This window comes from Enhydra lutris, unplaced genomic scaffold, assembly GCF_002288905.1.
Source record: "Enhydra lutris kenyoni isolate GAN:26980312 unplaced genomic scaffold, ASM228890v2 scaffoldscaffold37, whole genome shotgun sequence".
NCBI lineage: Eukaryota > Metazoa > Chordata > Mammalia > Carnivora > Mustelidae > Enhydra > Enhydra lutris.
The window spans coordinates 11,485,835-11,513,283 of record NW_019154121.1 but is presented as its reverse complement, the minus strand read 5'-3'; the positions used below and the strand labels follow the sequence as shown (position 1 = coordinate 11,513,283).

The window sequence follows — 27,449 nt, the reverse complement described above, 5'->3', positions numbered from 1 at the left end:
TAGTCCACAGGAAAAAGGGGCTTCCGAGGTGAATCAGCAAGTCAGCACAGGTACAACCCAACTGCAGTGTACTGAAAATCACAGGTTTGAAACCAATCAGAGCTATCTTCGATTCCCTGATTCCCTCCATGACTAGCTTGAATTTAGATGTGGTAAGTAATATATGTATAACTTCTATATAAGAAGTTATCTTGGGGCCCCTGGGTGGCTCAGTGGGTTAAGCCTCTGCTTTCGGCTCAGGTCATGGTCCCAGGGTCCTGGGATTGAGCCCCGCATCAGACTCTCTGCTCAGCAGGGAGCCTGCTTCCCCCTTTCTCTCTCAGCCTGCCTCTCTGCCTACTTGTGATCTGTCTGTCAAATAAATAAATAAAATCTTAAAAAAAAAAAAAGTTATCTAAATTGTCTCATCTGTAAATTGGGGCAATGATACTATTTATGTCACAGGTAGCCCCAGGAATTAAAACGAGATCACATACATAAGAGATATTTCAAAAGCTTGATGTGTAAACTGTTTTTATTTCAGCCTGGAATTTCCTCTTTGACTTGCTCTTCCAAAAGAGAATTAAGTTCTCAGCAAGAGAACCTACTGATATTAGTGTAATCCTTTCTTATTTTTCCAAGGTGATTTACTGGCCAAAAAATGAATTGTGTGAAGTAAAATAGAGAAGCATTTATTCAAATCTTCACACTATTGAAGTCCATGACATTTTCTCTATTTTGTCTCTTAACAAGCAGCAGAGTAGAGCTCTTTGAGGGCCCCTTAAGATTTTATGGAGAGAAATTGAATTAAAAAAAAAAAAAGATTTCATGGAGAGAAATGTATCTTTCCTATTCCCAGTCTTTATAGACTGGTGTAAGTGAAGGATTTAAACATATTTTGTATTTGGTTTTCTTTCAAATACAAAGATGTGAGAGCCTCTGTCTTTGTGGAAAATCAAAGCGAAATATTTGGTCCCTCCTCCTAAGACATTTCCAGTCTATTTGAAGAAACAAGATACGCACAGTTCATTTAAAAGAGTTAATATAATAAGATTATCTATTTAATAATCTTGTTCCTATACAAAGATGTTGGGTGTTTGTTCAACCTGTATCTTTGAACTATTTCTGAGCATATCACAATAGTCTGATAAACTCTATGTGCTTCTTATTCAGATGCCCTTTTTTTTTTTTTTTAAAGAATTTTATTTTATTTATTTGTCAGAGAGAGAGAGCGAGCACAGGCAGACAGAGTGGCAGGCAGAGGCAGAGGGAGAAGCAGGCTCCCCACAGAACAAGGAGCCCGATGTGGGACTCGATCCCAGGATGCCAGGATCATGACCTGAGCCGAAGGCAGCTGCTTAACCAACTGAGCCACCCAGGCGTCCCCAGATGCCCTTTCTTAATAACTTTGGAGGCTTTCCCAGATGCAATATCTGGCAAATTAGCCAAAGAAGTGAGCAAAGAAATACTAAGCCTTGCCGAGAACTCTGATAGGAATGTAATCCCACTTCCTAAGATCACCATAACTTTGGATGAGGGCATGCAGCAGGCGGGGTCTGTAGAGCCATGGAGTTTAGGAAGGGGAGAGGTGTCCAGTGCTAGGATGGGTCCTGATGGTGGGTAGCTGTGGCAAGAGAGAATTTTATGCAGTGAGAGTGTCTTGTATTCTTGGTTAGTGGCTTTCATGATCAAATGCAATGAGCTGAGAGAAATAATAGGTACTACTGAGGAAGCCTCCATTTGTGCCAGATTCTGTACTAGCTGTATCACACCGGCAATCAAAATCATTCCTCATCAGAATCCAGATGGGCATTAATTATTCCCTCTCTTACCAGTGAAGAAACTGAAGCTCAAAAAAAGATAGCTATCTTGACAAAAGTTAGTAACAGAATTTAAAGTCAGGTCCTCAGAGCTCTAAAAATCTTTTCTCTATGGCAGTACCTTCAAACTGGGATAGACACTACTGCAGGTTCACCAAGACTTTCTATAGGATACATGGTACAGAACGTGCTAAAGAAATTTATTTCTAGGTCCTGCTCCCAAGTATATTTTTCTTTTCTTTTCTTTTCTTTTGGTATTTTATTTATTTATATGACACAAAGAGAGAGAGCACACACAAGCAGGGGGAGAGAGAGGGGAAGAACCGGACTCCCCACCAAGCAGGGAGACCAATGTGGGACTTGATCCCAAGACCCTGGAATCATGACCTGAGCCGAAGGTAGAGGCTCAACCAGCTACAGAATCTGGCACAAATGGAGGCTTCCTCAGTAGTACCTACTATTTCTCTCAGCTCATTGCAGGCAGAGAAAGAGGAGGAAGCAGGCTCCCCGCTGAGCAGAGAGTCCGATGGGGGGCTCAAGCCCAGGACCCTGGGATCATGACCTGAGCTGAAGGCAGAGGCTTTAGCGCACTGAGCCACCCAAGCGCCCCAGAGAAGTTGGGTTTTTTTTAACATGCATATCTTGTATAATATTTAGGAATGTTTCTGTGGGAAAATAGAATGTGAGATGAAGTCCAAAAAGGAAACCTCATAAAATTACACATGATAATAGGGTTTGTTTAGGTATTTTTGATATGGGTATAGTGAATGAGGTGGATACATTTTTAAAACATGGTATTAAATTTTTAGTTTTGCATTTGAACTATTTGCAACATATCTGAAGTTATATCCTCTGAAAGTCTTTATAATTTTGATTAAAATAATCTGGATCTACTTAACAGTATGTGAGAACATATATAAAATGTGGTCTTAAAACTTTCCTTTGGTGTTATCAAGGGTAAAAGCTTAAAGACCTTGCTATACAGAAGTTTGTCTTCCATGATATGGGATTTATTGCTACATAGGAAAGGCAGTAAACCATTGCATATTCAAGAGCCTGAGCTCTAGAAGAAAACAAGCTTGTGCCCCAACCTTATTTTCTCTTATTTTTAAATCTTGCAAGTTACTTGTGTAATTTAATTTTTAAATCTTAATTTTTCTTATTTATTTTTAAATCTTACATATGTTACCTGACTTCTCTAAGCCCCTTTTTTCAAACTGATGTGATGGAGGTAATAAGGGTACCTAATTTGTAGGATCACTCTGAAGGGTATATGAAAAATCATGTCAAGCTCTTAGAAAAATCTCTGTGTACAGTAAAAGCCTTATGTATATAACCATAAAAGTTTCATAGATGAGAGGGGAGGGAAGTGCATGTTCTTAAGCTAAGCTCCTAGTAGGAGCAAGGCTTAGCATGATTTCTGAGAATGAGCACAGAAGGTTCAAAAGGAGAGGAAAAAAATCACAGACTGAGGGACAGAAATACTGTGAGCCACAATGGTGGACGAGCACAACGCATCAAATGTAGAAGTCAAGATCTGCCCCTTTAAAAATGAACGGGTTGACAACAAAATAATCCTAATTGCATAAAATTAGCTAGACCTCCCCTGCCCCAAAGTGCCTTCACTGTGTGTATCCTACCTTTATAATCATCATCTTCCAGTTTCTGTTTGATATTTCTAAATTCTGAGATTTAATAATATGCCCTAGGCCAAGGGCATCCCCCAACGAGGTTGCTGCTTATAATTTAACTTGGTAAATGGGACTTCCTTATCTGATTCTGAATCTGAGTTCTATTTATGTTTTATGTTTTGCCTGAATGGACTCTGAAATGCTACCTTCTTCTTCCTCTTCCTAGGGACTGTGTGAAAGAGAACACAAAATAACCAGAGCTCAGGTCTTGAAGCTTAGTTGATCAAAGTTAAAATGGAAATAATTGACAGAGTTGCTGAAAAGATTGGAGGACATATGCCACAAAAAGCATTTACATGATTAATATTCAGAAAGTAATAGCTCACATTATCATTATTCTCCCATGATTAATATTCCTGATACCATGAAAGGAACCATTTAATGGAGCTCTGATTAATTTTGAAGTGAATAATTTGCGAAATCAAACACAATCTGACCTGATGTCCGCTGGATTGTGATGCGGAAGGTCACAAATTTTCTGTTTTCTCTGGAACCAGAAACCAAAATTAAAAGTAACCACCAGAGCTGGGAAGCAAGGAGATACATAACAGGCTGGAAAGATCTGCTCTAAGTGCCATTAAAGACTGAAGGGAGACTGACCATGCTGATTAGTATAAAAAGGTCCTATTACTTTGCAGTATCTAAAGGAGATATAATGGGCAGAAGCAACAGGAGGCAACACGATTGGCTCCACTTACTCCATCGGGTTAATCAGTCCACTGTACCTAGATTAACAGCCTTCCATTCCACCAAGATTTATTAAATAAGCAGTGGGCATCCAAAATGTAAGCAATCTCAATAAATCTCAAGTGTAGTCACAAACCAAATGAGATAAGCATTGAGGTTTTCAATTATTAATGCAAACTGACTTTTTTCTTTCCAATTTTCTTTTTGCCCACAGGATTTGCTAGTCCACTCACTGGGATAGCAGATGCCTCTCAAAGCAGTATGCACAATGCCCTGCACATCTATATGAATGGAACGATGTCTCAGGTACAGGGATCTGCCAACGATCCTATTTTTCTTCTTCACCATACCTTTGTTGACAGGTTGGTTGACACTTTTTCATAAATTATGTGCTTGTGGGTGTTAAATGTAGGGGGACTTTATTACATGAAAGCTAAGAAATTATGGTAGTCTATTGTCTCAGATCAGATTCTCCCAGAAACAGCCCCGAAACTAAGGATTTGGATGCAAATGTTTTATTAAAGAGAAACCAGTAACAGAATGGGTAAAACATAGTAAGAAGGGGGGGAAAGCCAAATAAGAGTACAGTTTCAGTTGATGTCCCAGACTCAGCCAGATTTTGGTAGAGTATGAAATTACACTTCAGTTTGTCTTGCCTGAAAACAAGGGAACTGAGTTTTTGTATTACTGTATCAAATAGTCATTGGCTACAGGTTGCCCTGAGGTAGGAGCTGTAAAGCTTCCAGGTACTAGTCCATTCCAGACTGACTGTGTGTCTCCCAAGCCTAAGGGCAGTCTTCTGAAGGTGGCAGGGTCCTGTGGCCAGGGGTCAAGCGTGTAGTTTCAGAGAGGTGGGCGCACAGAGCTGGCACAAGGGGTCTAAGGCCACCTCAGCAGGATATAGATCTGCTATATCTCTCTTCAAAACATTTTCTTTCTCTCTGCCAATGTTATTTCTTCTTTTCCAATCTCAGACCCTCACATAGAAGCAAATATGGTCTTTGATCTAAACCATTGGCTTGAGCGTTATACGATTAGCTCTCCAGACACGATGCAATATGGCCCAGCCATCTTGTTTAATGTGCCTTAATTCTCCTGGAGCCCTTTTTACCCTTATTAACCCTCTTCCTCTTTGTTACATGTGCAGTGCCTTACCTTTAAAGAATTTAGACTTAATCATAGGTGATGATAGCAGAAGAGAAAGTACCTGGAGGAAGGTCAGCTGTCTGTTTCTGGAGTTCTTCAGGAAGAGAGGAGGAAGTAAAGCATTGAATCATGACAGATGAATGTAGGGCTCTTTTTTCTTTCTTTTTTGTCTCCTCTTAGGTAATTTTCTCCAGTGTATAAAGGGCACAGATTTACACCTGCCGTTAAGATAATACTTTCCTTCTCTGTGGTAAATACAACAAATTCTGTTTTTCCTGTTTTATTTTTTTTAAAGGTTTTATTTATTTGACAGACAAAGATCACAAGTAGCCAGAGAGGCAGGCAGAGAGAAAGGAAGGGAAGCAGGCTCCCTGCTGAGCAGAGAGCCCAGTGCGGGGCTTGATCCCAGGTCCCTGAGATCATGACCTGAGCCGAGCACAGAGTCTTAACTTACTGAACCACCCAGGCACCCCTGTTTTTCCTGTTTTAAAGATAAAGAAACTGAAACTGAAAATTAGATGTTTTACTCATATTGTTCCCATTTCTTACTCACTCATTTCCCGAGGAACATGGACACAACATCAGATAAAAAAGTAACCAACCATGAGCATGGACTATTATTAGGCACATTGTTGTTGTCTGCAGGACAACTCCAATATTATAGGAATTAAGTAACAGCCCAAGTCACATTTCATTCAGAAATCAGTTTTTAAGAAAGTGTATAAACACCAAAATTATGATATTAATATGATATCATAATTACCTATATCCATATGGAAAAGAGGGAGCAGGAGGTTTGGAAAAAACATTTTAGCAGAAAAGATAGATTGAACTCTTTTTATGAAATCATTTTTACATCCTATTGTCCTTGTGAATTCTTGGCATTTTTTTTTTATCTTTAGTGTCCCATAAACTTTAAAGAATTCTAGAATTCCTAGACACCTTGATGCTCTAAGCAAGAAATCAGCACACTATGGCTTATAGGCCCAATCTGTCTTCTGACTTATTTGTAAGTCAGGATTGATTGAAACCACAGTTGTTCATTTATAACTTGTCTGCGGCTGCTTTCATGCTATAAGGGCCGAGCTGGGTAGTTGCAACTGAGGCCATGGGGCCCACAAAGTGGAAAATATTTAGTTTCTGGCCTTTTATAGAAAAAGTTTGCTGACACCTGCTAAACCACAGAATTCCATATTTATATAACAGATAAGAAAAAAAAAAGTTGATCTTTAGCTAGCTTGCCTTTATCTGTCTTTATAGAAAATAGTACAATTGAATTCAGTGTGTAGAAGCATGTTTGTTTGACAGAGATAAAGCCATTATGCAGATGTATGGATTTTAAGCCACTCTGTCACTCTAGAAAATTAAAATTTTCTACTCTCTTAGAATTCTCTGCTAATTCTATCTTACAATTAGATATCTGTATGGTTATTAAAATAACTGAAAAATAATAAACAATTGACCAAGTAGTTTCTCACTCAGCCCACAGAGCCAAGCTGAGGAAGATTCTGGGTATGGAGAAAAAGCACAATTAGGAAGGCTAGAGACCGTGGATTGCCACATAATACTGTATCATGTGAACTTTCCTCTCAAGACTCTTCTCAGTCAGATTGTCAATTCACCACTATTCTGCTCTTCACACATGTATTTATTAGGTACCCACTGTGTGCTGAGTATATTTGCCTAAATAGTCCACATTCTTGCCTCGATGCATTGCTTATACCACTCTCCAAACCCGGAACATGCTTGTCCTTTAGTCATCTAATTTTTTAAAAGATTTTATTTATTTATTTGACAGACAAAGATCACAAGTAGGCAGAGAGAGAGGAGGAAACAGGTTACCTGCTAAGTGGAGAGCCTGATGCGGGGCTCGATCCCAGGACCCTGGGATCATGACCTGAGCCAAAGGCAGAGGCTTTAACCCACTGAGCCACCCAGGCGCCCCTAGTCATTTAATTTTTATGGCAACTTTAAGACTAGTTTCAATTTTCACCTCCTCCATGAAGTCGACCCAGACCATACCTGTCTGTAACCATCTCTCCCATCCAGTGTGCTGGAGTCAGCCCACAGTGGCTAGCAAGATCTAATATGGACATCTTTCCCCAACTTTTCTTTAGGGACATCAAGCTATAGTTTGAAATTAGCCATGGTGGGAGTATTTATACCACAAAATTGGCAAATGCTGCACATCAAGGATTTTATTCTGACAGCTGGTTATTAAAATAATGGCCAGGACACCACTCTTCCATCTATGAACTCATGCCACATTCTGTCTCTACTCTTCATTTAGGACACGTCGTTTACATTGTTCTTGATTTATGTCGTTACTCATTTGTGCTTTGTCCCTCTCACTAATCTGTGAACTACCTAATTAGGGCTCATGCTTGGTATTATATTTATTTTTCTCACAGTATTTTGTCTAGCCTACAATGAATAAATGTCTAATCAATTTCTATCAAATAAACAAATGATCGGAAAAAAACCTTAGCACACTACATTTGCCACAGCTACAAAAGGAAATACAGAGAAGCCATTTTAACTGAAGAATTTTTTTTAAGTCTTAAAAAGCAAAATGTAATAAGCATTTTATGCTATGAACATGTCTTAAGATTTTAGCATGTTTCTAGACCATCAGACCTGACTGTACGCATTGAGGAAACAATAGTGAGACAGGATCCCTAGTCTGAAAAAGCATAGTCTATTGGGAAATATAAACAAGCAAGCCATGGTAGTACATTATGACTCATGCGCAATCATGGGAGGCATTCTTAGAAAGCTGCATAAAACAAGGATGATATAAGAGCCGAGCCCTGAAGGGCAGCAGGCCTACAAGACAAGAATGAATATTCAAGGATCAGAAGCACAACTCCCGTCTCCTTGAGACCAGTCACAAATGAGGAGTATAAACTGAAGAAGAAAATGCAAGCTTGGCCTCTAAAACAAGGGAATAAGCCTCAAAGCTCATGGGAAGAGAAGCTCATGACGTTCGGGTGCCAAGTAGTCTGTCATCAAAATGTGCCAATGTTGGGAAAAGAAAGATGAAAGCTAATTCCAATTCTCTCTACCACTTAAAAAAAAATCAGAAAATAGACTCAATATAACAATTTTAAAAGATAATATACATTTAGTTTTTACTATATTTGAGGCACTATTCTACACTCTTCACAAGTTCTAGTTCATTCAGTTCACACCAAGTCTGTAACATAGGTTCCAGTATTATCCTACTTTATAGATTTAAAAAAGAGATATGGAGATTATATAGCTAGCAAAAGAGTTGAGAGCTAAACAATGTAGTCTTTTTTTTTGTTTGTTTAAACAATGTAGTCTTACTACAGAACCAGGTTCTTAACCATTATGGGCAACTGCCTGGGAATCTGAACTATAACTGTCCTTCTGATTGCTCTTAGGTTGAGGATAAAACATTTTCATTAAAAATTCACTCATTAAAAAAAATTCATTCCTTCATCAAACATTTTAAGTTTTTACTATATTCCATACACCGTGTCAGATACTATGCCTGTTTTATTTGTTGAAATGAATAAAACCTCTGAACTCGGGTGCTTGCCGTCTTCCAAAAAAGAAAAAAAAATTAGCAATCATAGCAATGTAGTACAGCCAATAAAAGAAACATGAGAGGTATATGAATCCAGAAAGGAAAAGCCTAACTCTGCCTTGAAAATTAAATGCTTTCCAGAAAAGACTCTCCTTTGATTTATTCTTAAAGATGAGGAAAAGTTACAGATATGACAAGGAAGGAAAGGAAGTGTATGTCATACTTACAGAACAAAACTGGTAAATCCTAAGATAGAGGAAATCATGATGAAGAAATTTTATTTAGCCAAGCTGGAGAACAGGTTCCCATAAGTAGTATCAAGATTCATATCAGATTTGAGGGCCCTGACATGTTCTTGGCTTCTTTGAAAGACTTCTTTTAAAAATAAAAAAAATAATAAAATAAAATAAAGTTAAAAAACAAAAAAGAAAGACTTCCTTTAAAGACTATATTGAAATATTTTAGTTTTTATTTTTGTTTTCTCATAAATTAAATAAAAAGATAATATAAAGTAGCAGATTAGGGGAAGTTACCTAAAATCCATTCTGCAATTTAGAAAATTCAGAAAAGTAGAGAAAGGAACAAATTAACAAGAGAAGTCTCGCTCCACCATTCCAATATACACTAAAAGAATTATATTTGCACACAATTCTATACTTTTTGCCTACTTAGTAATCTCAGATATATTTCAACATCTGTGTATGTAGGTCTATCCCTTTCCTTTTGAAAGCTTTATAGAATTTCATCACATATCAAGAGAATGAGATGAGTCACAGAATGGAAGAAAATAATTGCAAAATACATATCTTATAAAGGACTTAATCCAAAATATAAAAAGAACTCAACATTCAAGAAGAAGAAAATGAATCCAATTAAAAAGCAAGTCAAAGTACTTAGTAGACACCTCACCAGAGAAGATATACAATGGCAAGTTAAGTATATGAAAAGATATTCCACATCATATGTCATCAGGGAAATGCAAATTAAAACAATAATACATACACCTATTAGGATGATCAGAATCTGCTGACATCACCAAATACTGGTAAGGTTGGAGTGGGACCAGACTCTCAATCATTGCTGGTAGAAATGCAAAATGACATGACCACTTTGGAAGATAGTTTGGCAGCTTTTTACAAAACTAAACCTCCTTTTGCCATGTGATCCAGCAATTATGCTTCTTGGTATTTACCCAGAGGAGCTGAAAACACATGCCCACACAAATATCTGTGCATGGAAGGTCATAGCGACCTCATTCATACTTGCCAAAGCAGGGAGGTAACCAAAATGTTCTTCAATAGGTGAGTGGGTAAATAAACTGTGCTACATCCAGACAATGGATTGTCAGAGATAAAAAGAAATGAGCTATCAAGCCACATAAAGACATGAAGAAACATAAATATATATTATTAAGTAGAATAAACCAATCTGAAGAGGATACCTATTGTAGAATTCCAACTGTACGACGTTCTGGAAAAGGCAAAGCTATGGAGACTATAAAATGATCAACGGTTGCCAGAGGGGAGAACGGGAGCAATGAACAGGCAAAGCATAGAGGATTTTTAAGGCAGTGAAAATACTCTCTGGGATATTATAATGATGGATATAAGTTGTTATACATTTTTCTAAACCTGAAAAATGTATACCACCAAGAGTAAACCCGTATGTAAGCTATGGACTGGGGGAGGTAAAGATGCATCAATATAGGGTCATTAGTTGTACCAAATGTATCATTCTGGTGAAGGATGTTGCTCATGGAGGAGGTGAAGCATGTGTCGGGGCAGAAGGTAGATGGGAAGTCTTCGTACCTTCCAATTTTGTTGTGAACCTAAAACATCTCTGAAAAAAAGGAAAAAGGCTATGGGTTAGTTGATGTTTTAAATAACTGAAATCATGACATGACACTGTATTCTTTTTTCTTTTAATTTTTTATTAACATATAATGTATTATAAGCCCCAGGGGCACAGGTCTGTGAATCGCCACACGACACTGTATTCTTGCTGCTTAATATCAGGCAAAGCACTATAAGGACTCATAAGTAGAAAGGTATCAGGGACGTGGACAATGAAGGCATTGATGAACCTCTAGGAACTACCCATAAAGCATACAATTTCTGAAAGACTTAATAGTCATTTACTTATATGAATATTAATAATAATGAATGTTAATGTTATTTACTTGTACAAATTTAACTTAAGGAAGGCTGAGTATCTCTTCCTCTTTGAGAGCTTCTCCCATGTAACTCATCAATAGTAACTAACAAATAAACCTACTTATTTCTATCTCTTGTTTCATCAGATGGACGGACAAAGCTTTTTGGTTTTTCCAGGAGCCCCCTAAGAAATCACAAAGAGAGTTTTAGGTGTAAAAGATATTCTAAAAGATTTATTTAATTTTTTCCATATTTAGGATCTGTTGTGGGCAAGACAGAAATTAAAGAAGTTATCAGAGGAGAATTGAACACTTGATTAAGATGGGATTATAGGTGCCTGAGAAACAATATTTGGTTATATATTTAATCAAAATGTCAATAAAACACTTTAAAATAAGAAAAAAGAAGGCAACATGATTATAAAGAATCTTAGCTCTTTTACAGGAGAGGAAAGAGAAACTTTTGTTCTTATGTTCTTTCTTATAGTCAGGAATATAATAAAGTCAACATAAAGTACAGAAAATTATTCTGGTTAGACACAGAATCTCTGCTATCCAGAAAGTAAATAATCCTTCATATTGTAAGCAAAGGCAATAAGCAATAAACTAAGGAAGTAAAGCCATCAAAATGGAAAACATTTTGCTAAGATTTTTAATAAATTTTATAACTGTTTTTCAAACTTAAGTATTCTAAATCAGGTCAAATAAAATTTACTTTCCAAATTTTTCTTTTATTAGCTCTTTCATATTGTGGAACAAACTGACATTTAAGACAAAGTTTGGGTATTAAGGAGGGCATGTATTGCATGGAGCACTGGGTGTTATACGTAAACAATGAATCATGGAACACTACATCAAAAACTTAAGATGTACTGTATGGTGACTAACATAACATTTAAAAAAAGAGTTTAAGGGCTCCACGAGGTCAGTACTAATTTCATTATAATATTAAGATATTAACATGCAATGTGTTCATCATTGCTCTCTTTAAATGAATCAATAAATGTGTAAAAAAAATCCATTGTATGGATACACTTTAATTTAGTAATCACTTTTTAACAGGCATTTGATTGTTTCTCCCTATTTTTTTTTTTGCTAAACAATGTGTTTATATATGTGTATGTATGTACATATACCATATATATTTTGAACATCATGAGTATAACTAAAGAACAAATTCTTATCATTGAAATTGAAAGGTGAGAGGTTAAATACATTCAAAATTTGTAGGTATTTCTAAATCGCCTTTCAAAAACGACTGTGCCAACTACATTCCCACAAGTAGAGAATGAAAGTATTTCCTTCACCCTGTACCTTCACCTGCAGCAGAGAGAGGGCATCAGCTTTATTAACCTTTGCTACTCTGAAAAGTAGAAAAATATCTATTTGAATTTCTCTATTTCCTGTACACATTATAGATTTTTTTTTCCTAAAATCTGTTGATATTTGTGGTTATTTTAGATTGGGTTTGGGTTTTTTTTTTTTCCTTTTTATTGTTAAATTGTATAGGCTCTTCATAATATTTTTAAAATTTATTTTTATTTTTATTTTTAAAATATTAAAATATTTTTAATATTGTCATAAATATTACAAGTATTTTCCGCATTTTAAAATTATCTTTTAAGTTTTAATGGTATGCTTCTCATTTAAGAAATTGATTGTTTTCATATAGCCTTTTTTTTACTTAATATTTTGTTTGTGGCATCATTGTGTTTACCGTCTTGTTCTGCGGTATTCTTATCTGTCAAAAGAATGGATTGTTATAAAAGTTCCAAGGTCCTTTCTGGACTTTACAATATCCTGGGTATTTTTTTTAAGAAATGACAATAGAATGCATTAGCACAATTATAGGCCTTTCACAGGTTTCTTAGTGACAGTTTAATCATGCTTTTTAGTTATGATTAATAGGTAACTGACAAGTCCAATTCATAGTTGTTGTTTTTTTCTCTGCCACTCAGAATAAGGAGCACAAGGGACTCTACCTATTCTCAGGTTTGTTAAAAAAACAAAAAAACAAAAGACAAATTCCTGGTGAAAAGAGAAGGTTGAGGAGTGATAACCCTAAAAGAAAGAATAGGTTGGCATGTAATTTCTTCTTTTTCTTGAAGAAGACCAGATTTGGGGCATGCTAAAAATAGAGGGATTTGAAACTGGAAACCAATCTAACACTACAACACCCATCAAGCATAGCCCATGCTTAAACAATGGAAGTCGGGGTTTTTCTGCTACAGTTTCCTCAGGAAGGAAGAAGAGCATAGGTGCCTACCAGATGGTGTACAGTGGATAAATGTCAGAGCATAGAAAAGGAGCTTTGGAAACACTTCCCTTTCCTTGACACATAATCCCTCCAGAAAGACTCCTGTGGACAAAAGTGAGCACACCTCTGCATGCAGGTGTTCATCTGTTAATTCCATACTACACGCCCTCTTTGTTTCGTGCGCCATAGGAAGCCATGGGGCTGCATCAGTCACTAAATACCTAATGGCACCCAGTCCAGACATGTAAATAAGCAACACAAAACAAGATGTAATTTCTTTAGTAATGGTGGTTTAATAGTCTGGGGTATGTGAAAGAACAGAAAAGATGTCAGGACATCTCTAGCCCCTGCCCCATGCCCCAGACAGCATGGCTGGTCTATGAACACTTGTTAGGGTCTCCTATGGGGAATACTTTTTTTTTTTTTTTTTAATTTTATTTTTTTATTTGTCAGAGAGAGAGAGCGCGCGCGAGCGAGAGAGCACAGGCAGGCAGAGGCAGAGGGAGAAGCAGGCTCCCTGCTGAGCAAGGAGCCCGATGTGGGACTCGATCCCAGGATGCTGGGATCATGACCTGAGCCGAAGGCAGCTGCTTAACCAACTGAGCCACCCATGCGTCCCTCCTGTGGGGAATACTCTTATCACTGGTGACTTTATGAAGAATGAGTGGGATTTTGACTTGTGAATTTTGTAGTAAAAACCTTCCATGCATAAGGAACAAAACAAGAAAGGCACAGAAGTGTGAGGTTTAAAAAAAAAAAAAAAAACACTTCAGGGAAGAGATGAAAGTTAAAATACAGTTAAGACGCTTAAGAACACAGCTAACAGCTAACGGGGCGACTATGCACCGAATGCCAAGTGCATCACGTGGCTTGACTTGTTCAACACTTCGGGCGATCCTACCCGTGAGGCGCCATTTTCATCCCTAGCTGAGGGACGAAGAGACTGAGGCACAGAGAGGTGAAGTCAACTGTCAGGCTATGTTCTGAACCGGGACTACATGGTTCTTCGTAAAGAATTTAGAGAGCGGAGGAAATGTATCTAGAGAGAAAGAAGAGACTCTTCCCTCAACAGAGGAGCAGGGGCTGCCAGAAGACGTGGTTATTTTGAGCACTAGCAAAGCAGCATGGTTTAGTGCAGCAGGAGAGGATTCCAAAAACAAGTTGGTTAAAAAAAAAATACTTAACGAGCTCAGAGTGGAGGGGGGCGGGGAGAAACGGGGTGCGGGGGGCGGGGGAAGTGTGAAGGAGACCAAAGACAGGGCCCGGAAATGGAGCGGGGAGGTTTCCATTGACATTGCCCAGAAGCTTAACTTTTCACTGATTGTTAAACCCCCTTCTGATGTGGGCGGGGCTCTTCTTCATCAGACTGACAGGGCAGGCACCCGGCTCTGGGGCTTAAGGAGGCGGCGGTAGAGAAGGCAGGCCTGGCACTCCCCCTGTAGGAGCTCATGGTCTGGTTCCCAGACTGTAAGTATGGAAGACAAGTGCTCTAGTCGATGAACCAGGACACCTCACAGGCCTGTGAGCATGTCCTGGCTCGGCTTTGTGATACTTGTGTGACCTTGGGAAGCTTGCTGAACCTCTCCCAGCCTTATTTTCCTCTTACAAAATGGCAGTAATAATACTGACTTCCTCACAAGAATATTAGTTTACACTTTAAAAACTGTAACACATTATATAACGACTAGCTGTTGTAAAGAGGATGGAGAATAAGGGAGTTTTAAGGGCTCATAAGGTGCTTTTGTTTTTTACCCACTGTTTTCCTTGGGTTCCTCAGTATTGATAACACCCCATCGGTTCTCCTGTAGCCTGTCTCTTGAGTGCATGGGACTCTCAGCTAGGTACAGACGTGAAGCAGAACATTCCGAGGATGGCAAGCCTGCCTCACAACGCAGCTACAGATTAATTACATCTTTTGGAGAGGCGTGTTGGCTGTATTTGCTACTGAGGCTTCCCCTCCACTCTACTCCCCAAGCATCCCCTGGGCCATCCTGCAAGGAAGGCTGCCCTGATGCACATGCCCATAAAGCAAATGCCTTGCCAACTTGGCAGCCTGGAAATAGTCTAGGCAGAAGGCAGGTCCCTGGAGCTTTAGGAATGAACAGCAGATTGCTTGCCTGCTGGTGAGTGCAAGGCTGAAACTTGCTCAGAAAGGCAGAAATCCCAGGGTTATAGAAGGAGGTGAGTTCAGAAGCCAGAGAAATGTCTTAAAGTCTGCTCTAGGAATCAGATGGGATGGCAGAGGAGGACCTGGCTGTTTCTTGGTATCTTTTCCTGTTGTTGGATTGTAACCAGCTTTAACAATATTCCCTGTTTGTTTTCTAAAGCAGGAGAATGAATTCCCTAGAACAGGGAGCCGTTGTAACATCATAGTTATACTTACCCATATTCCCATGGCTGATTTTGTTGTTGCTGTTATTATTCAATTGAGCTCTTATATTAGTCAGCTTTGGTTAGACCAACTGTAGGTTTGTCTCTCTCTCTCGCTTCCAATAAATCTTGAGCTCCTTGAAGACAGGGTCTATATATTGACCATCTCTAGCATCTAGCACAGAGCCCAGCACCTAACACAGACCCTGGCACATAAGACACCTTCATTAAATACTTATTAGACTAAAGCATGGTATGATAATTCTAAGGCAGGCAGCCATTTGCTGGGCTATCTATAACATTTTATGGTGGGGTAAAATATTAATCTAAGGGAATTGAATTGTACCCTATTAGCTGATGAAGAAGCCATTTACTATGATAACCTAAAGAATGTTCCTCCTACAGTGTGGGATGTCTCTCTTTGCGGGATTAATTTTTTTTAGTACTAGGGGAATTAAATTGCTTAAAGTATTGATAACTTAAAAATCCCAAATGAAAGACAATAAAGAAACATGAGTTGTCATAATTTTTGCTGGATTTTTAAATCTGAAAGAGAATTCCAAGATCAATCTGAACACTTTGCTTTACAAATAAGGAAGCCAGGGACCAGAGATGGTGACCTGACCAAGGACACAGTTTTCTGCAAAGTAGAGAGAAAAGTATTTCAAGGTCTTGTGCCAAGCAGGAGGTCTCAGAGACAGAATGGAATTTTTTAACATGACAGGGGGATATTTAACCAGGGAAGGCAGAAACAACGTGACTATAGGAAGATCCTCACCATAATTATTTAGCAAGCCAAAGGTCAGAATGGCTGAAATAGCACCAAATATTAGGTCCAGGGAATGAACAGGGCTATGAAATAAGTCAAAAGGCTGGAAATCAGAAGACTAGGAGGCAATGAATCATGTGATTTAGATCACAGATTTTAGCATAGACCTGCTTCATTTGGAATCCCAAGGCTGCTACATCTAGCTCCATGATTCCTGGCAAGTTGCTTATTGTCCCCTAAGCCTTCCCTTTCTCAGCCATAAAATTCTGCTAATATTAGTAGCTATCTGAAGTTGTAGCTTTGATAATATATTTTTACGAATGTATATGAAAGTTCTTAGCATACAATTATAAGACAAGGTCTTATAATTATAATTGTAAGACAAGGTCCTTGCCATTAAGATGCTTGCATTCTAGAAAGGGAAAACACAAATAAACCAGGAAATAGAGACATAAACACAAAATTCAGTTGAGTACTATAATGTGATATAAAATATGTATTTTTATAAAGAATTACTTGGAAGATTTACAGTTTAGATAGACTGGCTTCTCTGAGGAAATGAGCTACAAGTCAACACTGGACTTGTGAGGAGTCAGCCAGAAAATTCTTTTGGGAAAATATTTAAGGAAGTGAGAAGAACAAATCCAAAGGGCCCATGGCAGGAAAGAGCTTGGCTTGTCTCAGGAAAACCAATAAAGCAAAAGATGGTGTTTATCATCTTACATCCATAGGGAACCTGGTACAAGACGAAGCTAAAGAGCTAGCAGAAATCAGCAAAGGCCTAAGAACAGTGGAAGGATTTTAAATGATTTTATCAGGGTACTAAAATAAATTTAAGATCATTGACAGTTTCGAAAGTTATCCTGACTACTTTGATAAATGGACTGTTGGGGGCCAGAACTTCAATAGGGAAAGGAATTACTCTATTACACTATCCAAACAGGAGATCATAGTGATTTCAACCAGTTGGGTGATGACAGAGTTTTTTGTGAATGAGACTGAGCTCACATGTATTTCAGAGGTAAAACCAACAGGATGTGTCACTGGACTAGATGATGATATAAATATATCTAATGCTAAAAGGAAAAAAAAAAATGAAATCAAGATGACTCTTAGGATTAGGAGCATTAGGGAAGACAAAGGGACCATTACTGAAGTAGAAAAAACTAGGCAAGAAATTAATTTAGTAAAGAAAACTGAATCAAGAGTTCTTTTTTGGATATATTAGGGTCCTTTTTGGATACGTCAATGAGATATTGAAGAGAGGCTGCCAAGTGTGTTGGATCTTGGAGTATAGAACTCAAAAGAAAGAAAAAGTTTGGAGACATATATTTCGTCATCTTTAACTTATAGGCATTATTTCACCTGATGGAAGTGGAAGAGATGACCCTGGCTCTCAGAATAAATAGGGAAGAAAATCCACAGTCTGGCAAACCCAATGAGTGGATACAGGTGAGTCAGCAAGGAAGGATGAGAATCACTGGCCAATGAAGGAGGAACAAAACAAAGATAATAAGTCACAAAAACCATGCAGGCAAAAAAACGAGGAAGTGAACAAATGTATCAAGTGTTCTTAAAATATTAATGCAGTGGGGAGAGAAAGAACCTATCAGGTCTGAAAACAGGAGGGGTAGTTTTGTCTCTGAGAGCAACAGTTACAGTAGAATGTGAGCATCAGGAACCAGATGAAGTGGGTTCCAAACAACTCCTTTGAAAACTTTTGACAAGAAAAAGAGCAGAGAGATGGGAAGCTGGGAAGGGGATAAGAAACCAAAGGAGAAATTGAAACTTCTTATTTCTTTTTAAAAAGAAAGGATATTAAAGAATGTTTGGGGCGCCTGGGTGGCTCAGTGGGTTAAGCCGCTGCCTTCGGCTCGGGTCATGATCTCAGGGTCCTGGGATTGAGTCCCGCGTCGGGCTCTCTGCTCAGCGGGGAGCCTGCTTCCCTTCCTCTCTCTCTGACTGCCTCTCTGCCTACTTGTGATCTCTGTCTGTCAAAAAAAAAAAAAAAAACTTTAAAAAAAAAAAAAAAAAAAAAGAATGTTTGTATGCTACTGGAAATGAAAAACTACAGAGGAAGAGACATGTTAGTGAGAGGGAAAATCTGCCAGAGAAGGTTCTTGATATTTGAGGTCCAAAGTCCAGTGGAGGTGGGCCTTTGCAATGACTAGGGATGGGTCTTCCTTTATGCCTGAATGGACACAAAAAGTAGATGTAGATGCATGTGTGTTTGTAAACTTGGTATTGGAAAAATTAGGGTCTTCTGATTCAATTACTTCCATTTTCTGACTGAAATATGAGAGGAGGGTCATCAGTTCTAAGTAGGGTATGGTTTGACTAGAAGGATAAGGAAGAGTTTGTGGAAGGTATGAGAAAAAAGTATTAACTAAATTACCCTTAACTCAGTCATTCAAAATAGCAGCAGTCTGCTGAATTAAATAAACATGCTAATAGGACAATAGCAAAGAAACAAAACGTAAGTTTCATTAATCTCTGTTGAATATTCTGCAAGCCACTTCCATATACACTATCTTTCTTAATACTTAAAGTATTTATTATCCCATTTTTAGAATCTTGAAAACTGAGGCTCAGAAAGACCAAATATTTCAGAACTACTAATTGTTGGAAATAAGATTTTAAATTTAAAAATTTCATTCATATGATATGAAAATCCCTATCTCTCAGTTCTATCATCATACCAGCAAGGACGTCACCATAATCACACTAGAAACACCATCCATCGGGTGATAGATTAGTTTGCTACGGCTCCCAGTACCATAGCACAAGAGAAATTTATTTTCCTACTATTCTGGAGGCTAGAAGTCTGAGATACAAGTATTGGCAAGGTTGGTTTCTCTCTCCTTGGCTTGTACATGTCTGTCTTCTCCCAGTATCTTCATATGGCTTTCCCTCCCTACATGTCTGTGTCTGCATTTCATCTTCTTATAGAAAGGATGCCAGTCATATTGGATATGGACCAATGATAACATTTTAACTTAACTACCTCTTTAAAGATCCTATCTATCTCCAAGGGCAGTCACATCCTGGGGTGCTCAGGATTAGGACTTCAACGTATAAAGGGGGCCAGGGGTGGCATAATTCAGCATGTAACAGATGGTGAGGATGAGAGTCAAACTGTAGTAGAATGAAAACAGGATAGAAATTGAAAATGTCAAATGAGACCAAGCTTTTAATAATGTGATGACAAAATAAAATAGGACAGCAAATTATTTGAAAAGAATTCAGAAAAAGTGTTTTGGAATGGCTTTTTTTTTTCTTTAACAATAAGAGATCCATGACTAAATTAATAACTTCAGAGAAATTTGCTAAGGAAATGAGAGGGGAGAAAAAGCATTAAATGTAAAGCACACTGAAATGCTTTAAAAAGTAAACTATGAAAAAAGATATATGGCTTCGATTCTAAAAGATGATTCTCTGGGGAAAAGTATCCCATATTTTTCTCCAGAGGAAAAAACTAATCTAAGAATTATAACTGATGTATAAAAGATTCATAGGAAATGCTATCTTGAGAATCTCATTTGTCAAATTATTCATAAAATGTCTTTTATCATATGACTTTGTTTTATTAAGTTACTTTAGATGATACAAGGGTTTCTGGAAATATAAAAATTTCTGCGTATAGGTTTGGCAAAGCAAAGAACAGAGAAAACTGAGGGTGTGCACTATAAATGTTATTTCTAGCCTGGAGTCAAGAAGGCCTAAGGTAACTATTATCATGTACAAAATGTCACAATGATCTACAAATAACAATGAGGGTGAGAATCTGTTGGAAACTCAGGAAAGACATATTACTAAATCCAAGAAGTCACAATAGCACTAATAATGAAAGGAGTTTTCTGTAGCTGGATCCTTATACAAAACAATCTATCAGGAGAAAGTAACATATATTTATCATTTTTTCTTTTTTTATTATTATGTTCAATTAGTTGACATATAGTACATCATTAGTTTTTGATGTAGTGTTCAATGTTTTACAATTAATTTGCATGTAACACCCAGTACTCATCACAACACATGTCTTCCTTAACACCCATCACCTGGTCACCCCATCCCTCTACCCTCTCCCTTCTGTAACCCTCAGTTTGTTTGCCAGAGTCCAGAGTCTCTCATGGTTTGTCTCCCTCTCTGATTTCCCCTGCTTCAGATTTCCCTCCCTTCCCCTATGGTCCTCTGCAGTCTTCCTTATGTTCCACATATGAGTGAACCATATGATAATTGTCTTTCTCTGTTTGACTTACTTCACTTAGCATGATCCCCTCCAGTTCCATCCATGTCAGTGCAAATGGTGGGTATTCATCCTTTCTCATGGCTGAGTAATATTCCATTGTATATATGAACTACATCTTTATCCATTCATCTGTTGAAGGACATCTTGGCTCCTTCCACAGTTTCAGGAGAAAGTTACATGTGTTTATCAAAAGAGAAAAAGGTTTTGAGAAAAATGCCTTAACCTCAAGAAAAAAAGCAGTAAAGCCCCTTTAATCTCAGTGAGCTTGTGTACAAGCTTCCAGATTTGTCTTAGGGGGTTTCTTCCCGTGTCAGCACAGCCTGGAGCTTGATGGCAGAATTTTTAGTCCTTTCCCAGAGGTGCCTAATCTTTTCCTAGCAATAAGGCAGGGACTTGGGGTAGAGGTCCAAATGTTTCCTCCCATTTCCCAGCAGCCAACGTCTTTTCCTCAAATCAAAAAAGGGTCTGTGACCTGAGCAGGTTTTCTGTGTATCCCACAGCAGCCAGTTAACACCCTGTGCTCTTGGAGCCTAGAGCACAGATTGGTCCTCCAGGGACATCTCCGGTGACTCAGAGCTCAGCAGCCCCAACATGTCTTCTCTTGAGTCTCCCAGTCTTTCCCACAGGCATCCAGTGGAGCCTGTGGAAAAGAGCTGGTAAGTGGTCATGTATTGCCCTCATGTCTTGCATTCTCAGGAATTAGAAACAATCTATTTGTTAACATTTCATTTCTTTCCTCCTTACCCCTTTTACCCCTTCCTCATATTCTGGTGAGCTGAAACAGGTCATATTTCCTGTCTCTCCTCAGCATGTCTTGTCACCCGATGTAATCAGTTTGCCTGCTTTCACTGTGATGCTCACTCTCTGAGGAAGCAAAAACGTGGTTTTTTAAATTATGACTTATTTTTATTGTTAAATCAGGAATGATGTACTCTGGTAATGTTTTTAGCTCGTAAGCGGAAGCAGAGCTGATTGATGACAGGTATTAATTTTCTCCTCTCTTCTCAATCACAAAGGGAAGGCAATCCTAGTGTTAGTGGCAAGTGTCAGGATGGAAGTAACCAAGAAGAAAGCTTGGGGGTAAACACAGGGAGTGAGGAATGGATCTGGAGAGAGACCGAAGTAATAGCTAAGACATAAAAGGGTGTTCAGATGCTGATACAGAAGTGATGTCCGAGGAACAGCTAACTAGGAGCATGTAAACCTAAGAATCAGAGTTCACAAGGAAGTGTTAGAGCTCAAAACTGAAGAAATAAAGAAAGCCTCAAGAGCTGCTGTGGCCCCATTTTCCATCCAGAATAACTCCTGTGCTGCACTGTTATTACTGTGGGATTGACTTTGAAGAGCTGAGCTTCCCTTCTTGGTCAGTCTTGTGGGTATATGCAGAGGCAGAACACAGACGAAAAATGGAAATCCTGTTGAATAGTGGTATTTTACTTGTGTTCTGACCTTTGGTATCATGCAACGGCCACGTGTGGTTCAAAAATCCCATCCGTAGATCATTGTACCATCAGGATGCAGTGTGAGCAGAAAAGCCAACAGTGTAGGTCTGCAAGCGTGGCTACTGAGTACTTGAAATTTTGCTAGTACATCTCAGGTACGCAATCGTCAATTTTAATTTAAAAATGGACGTGTGCTTCTGTTGTTAGAGAACTTATATGTTCGGAACAACTTGAGTATCAGAATAGATGTTTTCACCTGTAAAATATATGAAATTTAAATACACATTGAGTATTTCTGATTCTCTCCTATGTCTTGTCTTCAAAGTATACTCTCCAGTTATTGTCTCAATTTTTCTTAACTTTGTCTAAAATAAAAATTTAACCCATGGGGCGCCTGGGTGGCTCAGTGGGTTAAAGCCTCTGCCTTCGGCTCAGGTCATGATCCCAGGGTCCTGGGATTGAGCCCAGTATCGGGCTCTCTGCTCAGCAGGGAGCCTGCTTCCCTTCCTCTCTCTCTGCCTGCCTCTCTGCCTACTTGTGATCTCTGTCTGTCAAATAAATAAATAAAATCTTTAAAAAAAAACTTAACCCATGACCAATTAGCCAAAAAACACTTTTTTTTCTATAGTTTATTATAAAAAAAAATTGGCAGAGATGTGTGTGTGGGGGAGTGTGCATGTGAGTGTATGTGTCTGCACTGGTCAGCGTTCAGTGAGAGAGAACAAATATTGCCAGTTATTTTAACAGAGAGAACTTTATACAAATAGTAGTGGTAGATGAAATAGATTTGAGAATTAAAAAGGAAACTGAAAGAATATAGGGATAGGAAGAGCAGGAAAGCCCTAGGGCTGGGAGAAGACAAGGACGTGGTTAGACATTAGAATCTGGTGGCTTTTGGAAGACCTTCACAGAACTGGCCTCAGACTTCTGACGGTGGGGGGATATTGTTCAGTTAGTATTGGTACCTTAAGGTACTAGTTCATATTAGAAGCGGGGGTTTCATGAAGCAGGAACTAAAACCTCTGAGTAAGGGATTCTAAGTCAGTTGGTACTGATACTTCAGGAGTTTACCAGCATTTTACAGAACTAGATATCAGACTTCTAGGGAGGAATATAACCCAGCTTATGCTGAAACTTCTTAAGGGGAATGACGACACTGATTCTGGGAGTGCTGATAAAAAGCTGGAGGCTGGATTTTACTGCCTTCTCAGGCTCAAGAACAATCATTGAAATAAACAGGACAGATCAAGCCCCTTGTTCTCCTTCCAGTCCATGTCAACACGGAGGGATCCAGCTAGGAAAGGAGATAATTAGGAAGTAATTAGGAGATAATTAGCTTACAGAGACTCAGCCCCAGTATCACAAATGGGGTATAGGAGGATATCTCTAGGATTGAGAAATACTAGCGAATAACCAGCAGAGTCCACCCCTTGGCTGTTGGGAGTCAACACAGACACACCTTCCCACACACGGTTAAGTTTCATCTTAAATCTGTACCATGCTTATTTTTTTTTTCTTTAAAAAATAAAGATTCATTCTATCCCCAAAAAGAAATAACTAAAGCCCCAAAAGCCAGTATATTCATTTCTGATTAATAGAGCATCCATCTCTGGGAGATGGTATGTGATCCTCAAATTCTTTAATAGTCTATATGGAATATTCTGTATACTAAAAACTAAAGTGTAAAATTAGATATTTTTGATAGTCCTTGTGTGGAATAAGAAGAAAGGAGATGTTAAAAGAGATGTTAGTTAATATGTCAAAATATATGGACATAGATAGACACAAAAAAGTAGGGCATATGTAAAAATAACCTAGAATAGACAGGGAAGAAAACGTGCAGAGCTGCTGCTGCCCTCATTTCCCTAACAGGTGATAATGACTTGCTGTTAGTTATAATTTTTTTCCACTACCCATAATGCAGTTTTGTTTGGCTTCAGCCAGTATCTCAGCTAGCCAAAGCTCTTTACCTAGTGCATGAACCCAACTTTTATTCCTAGAGGATATGAATTCTAAGTTACTTTATCTTTCTTTGGTTTCTATAGTCTTCCATTAAATTTTACCATTAAATATAGAAATGCTAAAAAATTCCCCAGAGAATGCCCTGACTTTCATAGTCTTTCCTGCACTATTGTGTAGCAACAACCAAAACATACATAGATAATCAGGATCAATTGCATCAACCAGTAGAGTATAGTATTCCTTTTTCTTATACGTGTGCTCAGTGGCATAGAACATCTAAAATACCCTTCAATTAAACTTCAAATCCAGTGCAATATTTCTATGTAGCTATGGGAAAGTAGTTCTTCTACTTTGGAAAGTCATACCTGGAAACCAGACAATCTCAAAATTATGGTTGTAGGGAAAAAAGTTATGTAAGTGGGTTGTAAAATGCAATTGTGAAGGAACCATTCCCATTTCCACTCTAAGTTCCACTGCCTGTAAGGATGCACATGGGAGAAATATTACTCAGTAATTCAAAACATGTACTGCCTTTGTAGGACAGGACCTCAATTCTTCAGGATGTTTTCTCCCTCAGGTATTTCAACTGAATCCTCAGCAGTCAATCCACTATTTTATTAAGCCAGTAGCTTTTAGTTGATGGAGTGCATAGTAAAACTAGTGAATTCCACAGGAAATAGCACAATAGTGCATTTTTGCTATAAAATGAGTTCTATGGTCAGAAACAATGTTGAGTGGAATAATGTGATAATAAAAGAAACATCATCTGGGTCCATGTGTGGTGGTGCTGTCAGAGCATTATCCACAAAGAAAACAAATCTATATATAGATATTCATCTGTTTTGGTGAAAGAAGTTTCTGTATGCTTTATGATGATAGAAGTCCCATGTAATCAGTGTATCAGGTGAGTGAACTATGCCCTGCTCCCAAAGCATGGTGTTTTATCTGAATCTCTCACACCTGAGGGTATTAAAAGAATGTCATACACCAGAAGATATTAACAGATTTGGCACTCCCTAGTGGTGGTAGCTAAGTCAGCCTTTTTGAGAAGGAAAGGTTTATCATTGAATTAATGCCTAACCTCCACCTCTGTCACTACAACTTTGCTCATGGGTTTTTTGAGCAACACTGTTGCAACTTGGGGAAGATGCTGAATGCCATCAACAGAATGTATAGCTTATTACCAATAATAGGTCTGTGAGACATTTGAATCTGCATCTGGGTCTGTGAGACAATAGCTTAATAATTGCAAATGTTCTAAATATAAAATTCTATTATTCTAATAGCATCTATTTTCCCCTTTAATATAAGTTCCCTCAGAGACAACTCCCTTGAGAATTCTTTCTATGGAGAAAGGGAAATAAATTATTTTTGAAAATATCTTGTACTTCCTCTCAGATGGACAGATCCCAAAGACTTTGGTATATCATGATTAATCAGAAACTCCTTCCTATTTGCATACCAATTACCAAGAAAGGCTCTCACTTCAAAGGAGGACAATATACATTCTTTGAGGAGAAAATAAAAAGATACCTTAACTCAAGGCCCTGAGAACTGAAGACAAATACATTCACCTACTTCTCAACTATGTTCTCCACAGTTGAATAGACTCATTGGGAATGACTGAGTTCTCCATCTTAAGTGGAATCGTTAGGAATGTGTCCCCCTCCAAGAGGCCTTTGTGAAAACTGTTATCTTTTCCTTTGAAATTCTCCAATCAGCCTTTTCTTCCCTCCCTATCTACCAACTAAGCTTCTAGCAACCCTTCAAACTCCAGCTCAAACATTTCTTCTCGTTTTCCTTCCCTTCAGAATTGATCACTTCCTCCTTCTTACTTTCTTATACTTATGTCTATCCTAGTGTCTGTTAACATTGCATGTTCCTGTATTTGTCTTCCCTTCCTAACTGTGGGCACTTATAAGTTCAGGGACCAGAATTTCTGAGGTCTTTTTGTACAAGAATCAGTGCAGCTACTCCAAAATATTTGTTGAATTTTGAATGGGCACTTCAAGTTTAGGGATAAACAAACAATGACTCTTGATTGCAGATAGAGAATGTGCCAAATATAAGGCTCTGTCCCATGCAGAGGATGGCCAGATACCATACTATTAGCTGCAGCCAAAAGGCATAGTCTGCTCAGAAACTAAAATTGTCCACTCAAATAGGTTTACTTTGGGATAAGACACCCAGTGTTCAAAGAAGTTTTATTTTGGTAGATGGGGGACTCAATTCTAGAAAGACTTCACAAATAGGATAACAAGATAGTAATCCAGGTCAAGAAAAACATGGCAGAAAAGAAGAAGCACAGTTATTGGAATGTACATAAGTGGTGGTCTGTTCATGATCAATGAGAACTTAGGTACTGTCATGGTGGTCTACCAATCCTTTCTACTGAGATTACAATTAGTCCTCAGAACTGACACATGGTTGAGCCCGCAGGTGGATATTAAGCAAAATGTGGGTGAAAAGGTCTTGCAGAGGCTCAAAATATAAGCCAGGGCTCATTTACTTTGTTAATAAGTAAGTGTACAATAAGAACACTGTTTTTCTTCAATCTATTCAATAGCCATCCACTTATGTTTGCTTTTGTTTGTCTGTTTATTCACTCTCTGGATCATAATTTCATGGAAGTTTCCCCCAATATATTCTGTAATGCACAGCATCAAAGATGCCAGAGGAGGTGATACTTAAATCTTCATTTTTTCCTAATCTAATACCTAACTCTAAAGTTGTCTCATTTTTCACACTGAAGCACCCCTAACTTATTTCACTATTTTTCCTTTTTTCACATTTTCCTTTGACCAGATGTTGGCATATAGGAGATGGAATATTTTCCTTATTTTTCTCTTAGGAATGAGTTAGTATATCCATCAGACTTCTGGCAAAGAAATCAATTTCTTTTGTGTTTTTGTTTGATTTGATACAGACAGCAAATATGAAGACAATTTTTTCTCTTCAGTGTCTTCAAGATATCAGGTATTATAATTCCTCAAGTTATAAATAGTAAAATTTTAAAAAACCCACAATTTTTCTCATCTGTGTTTGGGTAGAACCCATCTGAAAAACCCATTTTTTATCTTTCACTAGCAATCAATACATATCTCATTGCCACAATGTCACACCCTCAAAACAAATTAATAGACATAAAAATCAATATTGTGAAAGCAATTAGAGAAATCTCTTGAGATACTTGTTTTCACCAAAAAACAGTTGTGCATTGTTAATTTTATCAGAAAATGAATGAATTTTTTTTTAAAGATTTTATTTATTTATTTGTCAGAGAGAGAGAGGGGGAGAGAGAGCAAGCACAGGCAGACAGAATGGCAGGCAGAGGCAGAGGGAGAAGCAGGCTCCCTGCTGAGCAAGGAGCCA

The 27,449-nt window shown here is 38.1% G+C and overlaps 1 protein-coding gene across 1 annotated transcript in view; it reads left to right on the top strand.

Annotated features, from left to right (window-relative positions):
* The window catches only part of LOC111154441 (tyrosinase), a 128,948-nt gene that overhangs the window by 63,657 nt on the left and 37,842 nt on the right, over positions 1-27,449 (top strand). The window contains exon 7 of the mRNA XM_022514041.1: positions 4,392-4,539. Coding sequence (XP_022369749.1) covers positions 4,392-4,539 — 148 coding nt within the window. The remainder of the gene's footprint in view (positions 1-4,391; positions 4,540-27,449) is intronic.